The 10,598-nt window shown below is 43.9% G+C and overlaps 1 protein-coding gene across 1 annotated transcript; it reads left to right on the top strand.

The window, feature by feature from the left end:
• Window positions 1–1,005: 1,005 nt before the first annotated feature.
• On the top strand, window positions 1,006–7,321 carry amy2a (amylase alpha 2A). Its single transcript, XM_056597673.1, has 9 exons — window positions 1,006–1,242; window positions 2,858–3,004; window positions 3,799–3,996; window positions 4,595–4,825; window positions 5,299–5,432; window positions 5,682–5,904; window positions 6,224–6,345; window positions 6,651–6,776; window positions 7,091–7,321. Exons 1-9 carry the CDS (start codon window positions 1,075–1,077, stop codon window positions 7,278–7,280), a joined length of 1,539 nt encoding a protein of 512 aa, XP_056453648.1. The 5' UTR covers window positions 1,006–1,074; the 3' UTR covers window positions 7,281–7,321.
• The last annotated feature ends 3,277 nt before the right edge of the window (window positions 7,322–10,598 follow it).

Below are 10,598 nucleotides of genomic sequence, written 5' to 3'. Positions count from 1 at the left end.
TCCTGTTTTTTTTCAAATGCTAGGAAAAACGAAAAATAAATCCGTAAATATCCGCCTACCTGTGAGTATACCATTGAGTATGACCGGAGTCTTCATCAAGCTAGGCAGACCTCTTGCTAAAACTTGTCAACCGGCTCAACTAAAATCAGCCATTCAGTATTTAATATGTGACATAATGATATTTGATGGGGAAAAATTCACTGACGTGGACATTTCCAAAACAGAAGCCAGAATCAATAAACAAACAGAAAAATCCATGCCAAGGTCAGCTCCACATAACATAACCCCCTTGAGTGTTTCATAAAGCGTTATCTCATCAGTAGGGGGGCCGCTTTCCCATTTTGCAATACATTAAGGTCACGTCACACACGTAATCCCTGAAAACCTACTGGATATTTATAGACACACACAAACACGCATGCACATGTTCATGCCATGCATAAACATGCCTGCAGGCATGCACGCACACACACACACACACACACACACACACACACACACACACACACACACACACACACACACACACACACACACACACACACACACACACACACACACACACACACACACACACACACACACACACAAACACAATACCTCAAAAGGGCTATCGTGATCATTTTTCAACATCACATATTTAAAGTGCAAAAAAGAATCGTGCATTGGGTTAAAAGAATATGAAAAAAATAGATATTGTGGTTTTGCATTCATTCAAAGTAATGAAAAAAAAACAAGGCAAAACTAAAAGAAAGCACAAACACGTAGGCCTACAAAGCATAAATATGCAGTCTAGTATCTCTCAGAAATATGAGTTCAATCTTCCTATTTGAAGGATCTGTAAAGACACAAACATTGGTCTTGTTTCTCAAATGTTTTTGATATCTTCCGCCCCCATTTGCTCGTGAATCCAAAATGAGATAATAACCAGGGACCGTGTGACAAACACGAGTGAGCACAGCTGCCCGGCAGGAAAAGTATTGATGCTCACCAGGCTCCTAATTGGTCGGATTTGAAAACCCAGCAAGTATATAGGGCCCAGGTGAGCACTCTCGCTACATATTGGTCCTCAACATGAAGTTGTTCATCCTGTTAGCCCTCCTGGGGCTTGGTGCCGCTCAACACAACCCCCACACCAAGCACGGCAGGACGGCCATCGTCCACCTCTTCGAGTGGCGCTGGGCGGACATCGCTGCCGAGTGCGAGCGCTTCCTGGCCCCCAACGGCTATGCAGGAGTTCAGGTACGCTTTGACGGTTGTGTTCTATCGCACGGGTATTTAGCCAGGTTGGAGAATACAGCAGGCCTTGTCTGAATAGCATTGAGGCATTGACGGAATCAATGTGTTTAGTCATTTGTAAGAATAATGACGGACAGAGCCTCTTTCTACATTGGTATTTCAATTATTCGTATTTGTTTTATACTTTTTAAATAACCAACATACTTTCTTATGTAGCCTACACCTGCCTTAACCATGAAATGAAATAAAGAAGGTGTTCACAAAAGAGACTGGCGGTTCTAGACAGATTTTACTAGGGGGGACAAGGAGGGACCATTGTTTAACCAGAGGGACACAAAATAAATGGCAAAATATGATATTTAAAGATTATAAACTTAATTTAACTTTAAAATCATCAAACATTTAATTTGTACTAGAGTTTATAACTTCACCAGTCTGCATTTTTCAGTCAAACTGTCTTAAATTGGTGGAGCTTATGCCCTAAATCATCAAAATCATATAAAAATGTGTTTTGTACAAGCGTGCAAGAGAGGTAGGGCCATTAGAAATGAAAAGTAAAAAATAAAGTACAGGGTAAAAATACAACGTGTCAATGTGAAAAAAAACTCCAGGGTACAAACAAGTGCAAAACAATGTGCCATTTCCTATTTATTTGATCAGTTTCAGTGTGGAGAAACTGTGTACCCAAGAGGCTGAGCTAACAGGAAGGGTTACAGCAATCTTGCACAGCCTAAAGAGCTCAAAGGAAACATCCCTGTTCTACTGTTCTTTCCTCGTTTCATGATAGCTGCTATTAGAAGAAATTAAACGTAGGGGCATGCATTACATTTCGTTGCATAACCATCCCTCCCTACTTAACATTGGCAGATAGCCTACTACTCTTTACTCAAATGTATATGTTATCCCAATGCAACAGCCAAAACAGATGAAAATATGTGGTTAACATCAAAACATTGTGTAGCCTAGACCTAGCAAGGATGCTGACATGGGTGCGATGCTCTTATTTACCTGTGTAGAACCTTGCGTCGCATTAGTTCGGTAAATTCAGTAAAGTCATATTTTTTTATTTGGTCAGCACAGGGGGACACAGGGGTGGGCCAGGTACATGTCTAAAAGGGCCCAGGCCCCCGTAGGCCCCCGTGTAGAACCGCCATTGACAGCAGGCCTGAATAGCATTGACGAAATCAATGTGTTTTGTCATTGGTAGGAAATAGGATAATGACTGATTCTACATTGGCCTCTTTCTACATTGGTATTTCATTTTCTACATTCTACATTCTACATTTTGTATGGCTTATTTATGGCTATTCACTGGCTTTAGTTGTACTTTTTTTAAATACATAACATAGTTTATGATGTACCCCTGCATTTACCATCGGTAGAAGGTATCTCTTTTGTTCTGAATCTGGACACAGAACAAAAATATCGATGGTAACAAATAGCTCGAAGCGCATCCAGTATACACAAACGGCCTAAATTGTTGATAACCTGCATAAAGAAAGGTCCATGCCTCCTGGTTCAGTGTGTGACGGTTTATGGCATGCACTGAACTCTCGATTCACTGACTGTGGTTTGGTGTCGGATGGTGCGTTTTCATGTTATGTGCACTGTGTTTCAGATCTCCCCTCCTAATGAACACATCACACTGACCAGCCCGTGGTATCCCTGGTGGCAGAGGTACCAGCCCACCGGCTACAACCTGTGTTCCCGCTCGGGTAACGAGAACGAGCTCAGAGACATGATCACCAGATGCAACAACGTCGGGGTAAGGCAGAACCGTCACGACTAACGCACATTCAAGTGTTTTTTTGTGTCCTATCAGGTACGTCGTTGACCTCTGCTTTATGACCCTTCACACCCTTAGCAGTGAGCACCTGTTGTAAAGTGAATGAGACAAAACAAGCCTATTTCATGCTCGATAATATCCATTGAAACCAAAAATATTTGACGGGTTGTTTTATGGATTAACATAAAAGGTTGTGATAAAGAAAAAGATAAAATAATACAACATCCATTCGGTACAACCACATAAAACAATATAAAAATCTCCCAGGTTGCCATTACACACTGTTGGGCTTCAGCACCATAATATAAATCTCAATTTTTAAGATCCCAGGCTTGTTATTAATGCCATAGTTTCAAGCGGTTAACCGTGTGATATATGTGGCTCCTCCAAGGAACAAGAACGCCAAACCACCAAGTTAAACACAAAAGAAACATAACTTCAATGATTTCAAGAGTATGATGAGTGCTGTTTGTGCTTCTAGAAGCATCTTCACTCAATCAATACTAGTAATAATTATAATGATGATAACAATACGATAACAACAATACAAAAGCTTATTAATAACAATAAGAATGTATCCACTGTATTTATATAGCGCTTATCTAAGTGCGAACGCTAAGTTAATTACATTAGTAATAAAACAGAAGAAGCTAAATATCCGCAATCGCAATCTAACAATTAACAGCATTCAATCTGAGGAGCGATGACAGTGTAAAATCAATCACTAAGACTACCCTATCCCTCTCCCCCTCCCACCCCCTGTCGCTGGGCAGGTTAACATCTACGTGGACGTAGTGATCAACCACATGTGTGGTGCCGGTGGTGGAGAGGGCACCCACTCTTCGTGTGGGGGCTGGTTCAGTGCCAGCAGGAAGGACTTCCCCAGCATCCCCTTCACCAACATGGACTTCAACGACCACAAGTGCCGGACGGGCAGCGGCAACATCGAGAACTATGGGGACGCCAATCAGGTATTCAGTGGATGAGTGTCCATGGGGAAGGATGCCCGATGAATGAGAGTCATCTGTGGGTCAAGTTAAAGTCAGGGGGGCTTGTACCGAACAAAAGGCTGCAGCCTCGGATGGTTCTGTTTGTTAACATTCATCAGAGGAGCGTTCACTCATATTAGAGTGAAAAAGGGAGCTCTTTATATCGTGTTGGCTTGGGTTCAAATTCAAAATGATGTAATAATGGTATTAATGGGACAGACTCACTTTGAATGCCGAGATAGGGTGTTATCAACCACTGCTTAAGCTACAATATCTATTTCAATATCATATATCCTGTAGTAGTCAGCCCTTACATGTATATCGCATAATGTTCTTAGTATATCACTGGTGCATATTACAGCTGCATTTAATTCACAAAACATAGCCTTTCCTAATGTTCAGGATATACAGGTATATGCAAGCACCAGGAAGCTAAACCAACAATCGCTATCCAAATCCCCCGCTCTATCTAAAGCAGCTGGCCGGCTTTACAAGAAAACAAAATCAAACAATAAAGAAATGGAAAATAATCAGACATAAATTCAGGCCCAGATATCTCTGTGTTTACGCCGTCTTGCAGGTGCGTGACTGTCGTCTGGTGGGTCTGCTGGACCTGGCCTTGGAGAAGGATTACGTTCGGGGCAAGGTGGCCGGCTTCATGAACAAGCTGGTGGACATGGGCGTGGCGGGCTTCAGAGTGGACGCCTGCAAGCACATGTGGCCCGGAGACCTGCAGAACACCCTGGGCCGCCTGCATAACCTCAACACCAAGTGGTTCTCCGGAGGCTCCCGGCCCTTCATCTACCAGGAGGTACGGCTCCAGGGATTGACTCGGCTTCTTGTATTAAGAGTTTCTACCTTTTCATATCTGCACAATTGTCGATTTTTACCTCTTTATCTTTTCCATGTTTAATGTAATTTATTGGAGTACAACAAATATGCTATGACCCCCACCATCAAAAACAAAAGAAAAATAAGCAGTTGTTGAAATGTAAATCTTTATTTGTTGGGAGAAGAAAGCAGAGGGCGGAGATGCCGGTTCTGTTTTCGTTACGGTTCATTTAACACACGATATTCATGGGTAAATGACATGCGCATGAATACACATGCACCTGGTATCGATCCACAGGCACAGGTTGGGCAAGTGGAAGTAGTGGAAGATTGATTTCTAAAGCAAACCTGGTGAGGGGCAATAACAAAAAAATATCAGCGGAAACAGAAAATCATTCGGGAGACCTTTTTTCACCCGTCAACCGAGTGTATTGTGTTTTTTTATGCATTCAGGTTATTGATCTCGGTGGTGAGCCCATTACGTCCAGGGAGTACTTCCATCTTGGAAGAGTGACTGAGTTCAAATACGGTGCCAAGCTGGGAACAATCTTCCGCAAATGGAACGGGGAGAAGCTGTCTCACACTAAGTATGCTTTTTGTGAACATGCTGTGCCAGTAGGACATCCGTTATTTCCATTCGCTGTGTTATGAAACCTTCTTTCCACTTCCCTTTTGAAAATTACTACAACCACACACCCCTTGCTCTTAACAAACAAGCAATTTCTGATTTATTTTTTGGGCACAAGTGTTGTTAAACTTACCCCCTGAAAGTCAGTACATCTTACATTGGAAAAAGCAAACAGCTACTTTATCAGCTGCCGTAAAACGTGAAACAGATCCTGGGGAGAGGGATGGGGTTTCATGCCCGATGGCAACGCCCTGGTCTTCATCGACAACCACGACAACCAGAGGGGCCATGGCGCCGGTGGGGCCGCCATCGCCACCTTCTGGGACCCCAGGATCCACAAGATGGCCGTGGCCTACATGCTCGCTCACCCCTACGGAGTTGCCAGGGTGATGTCCAGCTTCCGCTGGGACCGCAACTTTGTCAACGGAAAGGTATGTGTGCGTTCCGGCTCCGAAAGAAGATGCATCAGTTCCCTCTGCTGCTTCATCCACACAGCTATACATTCATGCATTCCATGAGGTCACCCATTCATTGGCCATGAGGGTCAATCCATTTAGGAATCTATTGATCCCTCTTTTATTCTTATCATCCATTAGTTAAGGAATTCATTAATATATTCATCCATCATTTATTCACCATTCATTCATTATTCATTAACTATCCATCCCTCCAACCATTCCCATCCACCCATCCATCCTTCCATCCATCCATCCATCCATCCATTCATTCATTCGTCATGCGACGCATCAGGACCAGAATGACTGGATCGGTCCACCAAGCCACGGCAACGGAGCCACCAAGCCAGTTCCCATTAACCCTGACCAGACGTGTGGAGACGGCTGGGTGTGTGAGCACAGGTGGCGTCAGATCAAGTGAGTCCCCAAAGCACAGACGACAGGGCACTTGCTGCCCCCCTCCGAGAACACAGAGTGCTGTCGCTATGGCTCTAGGTGGTACGGCTCCTACATTGAAACGTATTCACCCCGGGACCTTGGTGAAGTCTTGTACTCCTAATCAGCATAGAGACACAGTTTGTTCAATATATTTGTTGAACTTTATGCTCGTAACATAATTGATTATAAAAGACTAGATTTGACGTATTTGATTCATGATTCTTATAGTTAAGTTCAACAGTATGAGTTGCAGCATGAAAGTCTGATGGCTTCTCTCCTGCTAGGAACATGGCAACCTTCCGTAATGTGGTCAATGGCCAGCCCCACGCCAACTGGTGGGACAACCAGAGCAACCAGGTCGCCTTCGGACGCGGTAACCGTGGTTTCATCGTCTTCAACAACGACGACTGGTAAGGCCAGCAGATCATTTTGGGTTTGGCTTGAAACAAGATCCTTACTTAACCCTAACCCTTGCAAGGTCAATGCTTAAACTACTTATATAGCATCAACGAAGAGGTGTTAAAAGCACTAAAATAAGCAAATAATTGTCACATTCTCACAATTGTAATCATCTTTTGGCCTCAAAAACGAAATAAAGCTCAACAAAAAAATTATATTTAAATAACATGTTTAATTTGACTGTTTCTGCAGACCAGAAGGGCTATTGTCGATAACAACCATCACCCATAACCCGATAACCTGAATCCTCTTATTTCTATCTCAGGAATCTGGATGTGACTCTTAACACCGGCATGCCCGGCGGCACATACTGTGATGTCGTCTCTGGCAACAAAGATGGCGGGAGGTGCAGCGGCAAACAGATCCAGGTGGGCGGCGATGGCCGCGCCCACTTCAAGATCAGCAACCAAGATGAGGATCCTTTCGTTGCTATCCACGCCGATTCCAAGCTGTAGACACTTTGTTTAACAAAAGGACCTTCCAATAAAATGTAATCTCACCTTAAATCGTTCCATGAGTCTTCTGTATTTCTTGTCTGTAGTGTTGCTCTTAAGGTCATGGCTCAATTGTAGAATAATCAGTAATGCATAGCAGGGTTGATATATCAGTAAACCTTATTTGCTTTTGGGATCCTCTGGTCATTATTCAGGATGAGGTAAGCTCCGCGGCAACTCTAGGCTCCTGAGCCGCCTGTGGTGGGTGAACATGCCATTCCACAGCAAGGGTCCTCCTGGACACCCAGGCCAAGGAGGTGTGAGGGATGGGCAGATGGATGTGAGGGCGGGTAGCTGCATGGATGGATGCAGGCACGAAGAAGGAAAGATTTAAAGTTGCCTGCTGTCAGTCACTTATACAATTCCCTGAAATGTTCTGTCTACGATTCTGGCAGAACACGGGGGTGATTGCCAAACGGGTTTAATTGCCAAACTTGAACCAGGTTTACTGTGAAAGTACATAGGCACATACAAGGTATTTGACGGCTGGGTAGGGATGCAAAAAGGTTAATATTCTAATGAAATAAAAGGCAATGATCTAAGTCCACATATATTCACAAGAGTGGTGGGAGTGAGAGGTAGGTAATGGGCGAGGGAGTAAAAGAACAGTTTTATGGAGGAAACTTTTATGCATTCTCTAATCTTCCTTGAAGCATGACTATGACTAACAGCTTGTTATAAGTGTGGACCTCGTCAATAGACTGCCTTTACCTCTTCAACTGAACAGGGAAAGATTTAGTTTGCAGTTGCAAACACATTTTCTGTCCCAACAAATATATTAAGCCAATCATGATCCAGTAAGTATAAATATGCATAATATTTGTGCAACTTGTCTCAAGAAGCAAGGGCGTGAGATTTAAAATGATGATTGCAGGCATTGCAGAGCTCTTTATGCGCAATGCAAATTCATGTATGTCGTTATAACACCAAAAATAGAGGTGAAAAGAACTTAATCAGTGAACAGCCTGAGGAAAAACACAAGCAATATTTTTGGGGATGATTCTCCGAGTAATCCAATGAAACCGGTTGAAACATAAGGCCCCATCCATTTACTCTCTCCGGCTAAAATAACACCTGACGGAAAGCTGAGAATATATTATTTTTGTCAAGATTACAACACGGTTGGATGTGTTTCATTCCCAGAAAAAAGTTCAGGAGTTTGAGTTTTCCCCTCCCTCCCTCTCACGAAGCAGTATCTCAGACAGCCATGCACAGACAGTCACCGGGTCCAATCCAGGTCCCTGCAAGGTCTCTGCATGGGAAACTTTCTCCTTCCTCTCTGCATAGTGTATTGCCCTCATAACTTTAGCGATGACTCCTCAGCATCACACTGCAGCCACTCCAGTTTCACCTCAGTGCAGCACTGGCACCTGTCACTAGGGCCAGGGTTTAGGAACCCAAGGGGCCACACTCCCCTTCCTGTTTGCCTTCCGCCCTTCTCTTCCTTATGTCCTCTCTCTCTCTCTCTCTCTCTCTCTCTCTCTCTCTCTCTCTCTCTCTCTCTCTCTCTCTCTCTCTCTCTCTCTCTCTCACCACCTACTGGTTAGCCTTCAGCAGCAGCAGAACCTGGACGCAACGTGACATCATCACACGCGCCAGCCCCCAGAGGTGAGACAGCAAAGGTGACACCTGCCGGGTGCCGTTCTGCTCGGCTCCTGTTGTCATGGCGACGCGACTCACGTGTATTAGGAAACCGACGCACGACACCTGAGAAAGGTTTCTGCACGCATCTGTGTGTCTGTGTGTGTGTGTGTGTGTGTGTGCATGTTTGTGTGTGTGTGAGTGTGTGCATGTGTGTGTGTGTCTGTGCGTGTGTGCTTTTCTTTTTAAAAGAATGGCAAAAGAGGGCAAGAGGAAATGGGTCGTAGCGGAACCGGTTGATGAATGCATCATTTTGGTTTATAAATAACGTAAACACGGAGGGTTCCGCTCCTCAAAGCGGCGAACGATATATCGAAATGTCTGCAAATGTGCAGAACGTCCATTGCAACTCTGATTAGATGTCAGTTTAAAAGTTCTCCGTATGTGTGTTCCCCCACTATACATGCAGCGAAGGAACCGAGAATAGATCTAATACAAGACAAAAAAAAAGAACACTTATTTTTTCGCAATGTTTTTCTTAGCAGAAGTGGAATGGCTAAATAAAAGCGTACACACCGACACTCACACACACACACACACACACACACACACACACACACACACACACACACACACACACACACACACCCACACACACACACACACACACACACGCACACCTACACACACACACCCACACATACAGCGGGGTAAGGTGAGTGTGGTGCGGCGCTACTAGCCGCCTCAACATATTGCACCTGCTAAATTATTGAGCCTCCCTTCCGTCTTTATGGTCAGGCGGCCGCGAGGGCTCTGTACCTTCCGATTAGCCGCAGCGATGTCAGTGCAACAGGCAAGGCATACCGGGTCTTTGGTGCCTTCATCCTTCGCTGATGCTTTGTGACACCGCTGTCAATCGCTGCCGTCCTGTTTCATATTTCATGAAATGGCCACGCCAGAAACTCCCGACCGTGGCTGCCAGCTAGCAACCACCGACCACGAGGAAGGAGGGAGTCCACTGAGTTAGGGGGCGATGAAGTGGTCAGGTTTGGGTGACGCGTTGGCTGATTCCTGGGGGGGGGGACTCAATTGTGGAGTTTGGACTCTATAGTTGTTCGGGTTCTGTGTCAGAAATGACAATTTGTGGTTTGGGTCGTATGTCATGTGATCTGTTCTGTAACCTTCTAACATTACTCAAAAGGTCAACTCCATATTGGCTTGAATAATTTTTGTTCCCCCAAAAAAATAAAAGATTAGAACCTGTATGATTTTACATAATTCCAACTAGAAAAAAATGTACATATTTAATTTTTTTCAAGGTTAAACCGAACACGTAATGCGTGGGGAATTCGTTTTTATAATTTTGATGCGATTTTTTAATAGGCCTAGATAGATTATTATTAGAAAGATCATTATAGTGCCATTCAAATGTGTTGGTGTAACATTGGGTCAGGTTAAATCAACCTCATGATTAAAATAGAAAAAGTCTAGCTGTGAACCAGACATAGACATGGGTAAAGGCTGCTTTACAAGGAAAAGGTTATATTTATTGACAGGCGATGGACAACAATGGTGATGATGAAAAATCCTCAGGTAGCTTACTTCAGTTTGCAGTAGCAGATATAGACTAGGACGAGGTCGGTCAGCACAACAGAGAACACATTTGATTTGAAAGTTCATTTCAAGCATATTTCTTTA

Source organism: Gadus chalcogrammus, chromosome 8 (assembly GCF_026213295.1).
Source record: "Gadus chalcogrammus isolate NIFS_2021 chromosome 8, NIFS_Gcha_1.0, whole genome shotgun sequence".
NCBI lineage: Eukaryota > Metazoa > Chordata > Actinopteri > Gadiformes > Gadidae > Gadus > Gadus chalcogrammus.
Note: the sequence above shows the minus strand (reverse complement) of the source record. Positions and strands in the feature narration are given on the sequence as shown.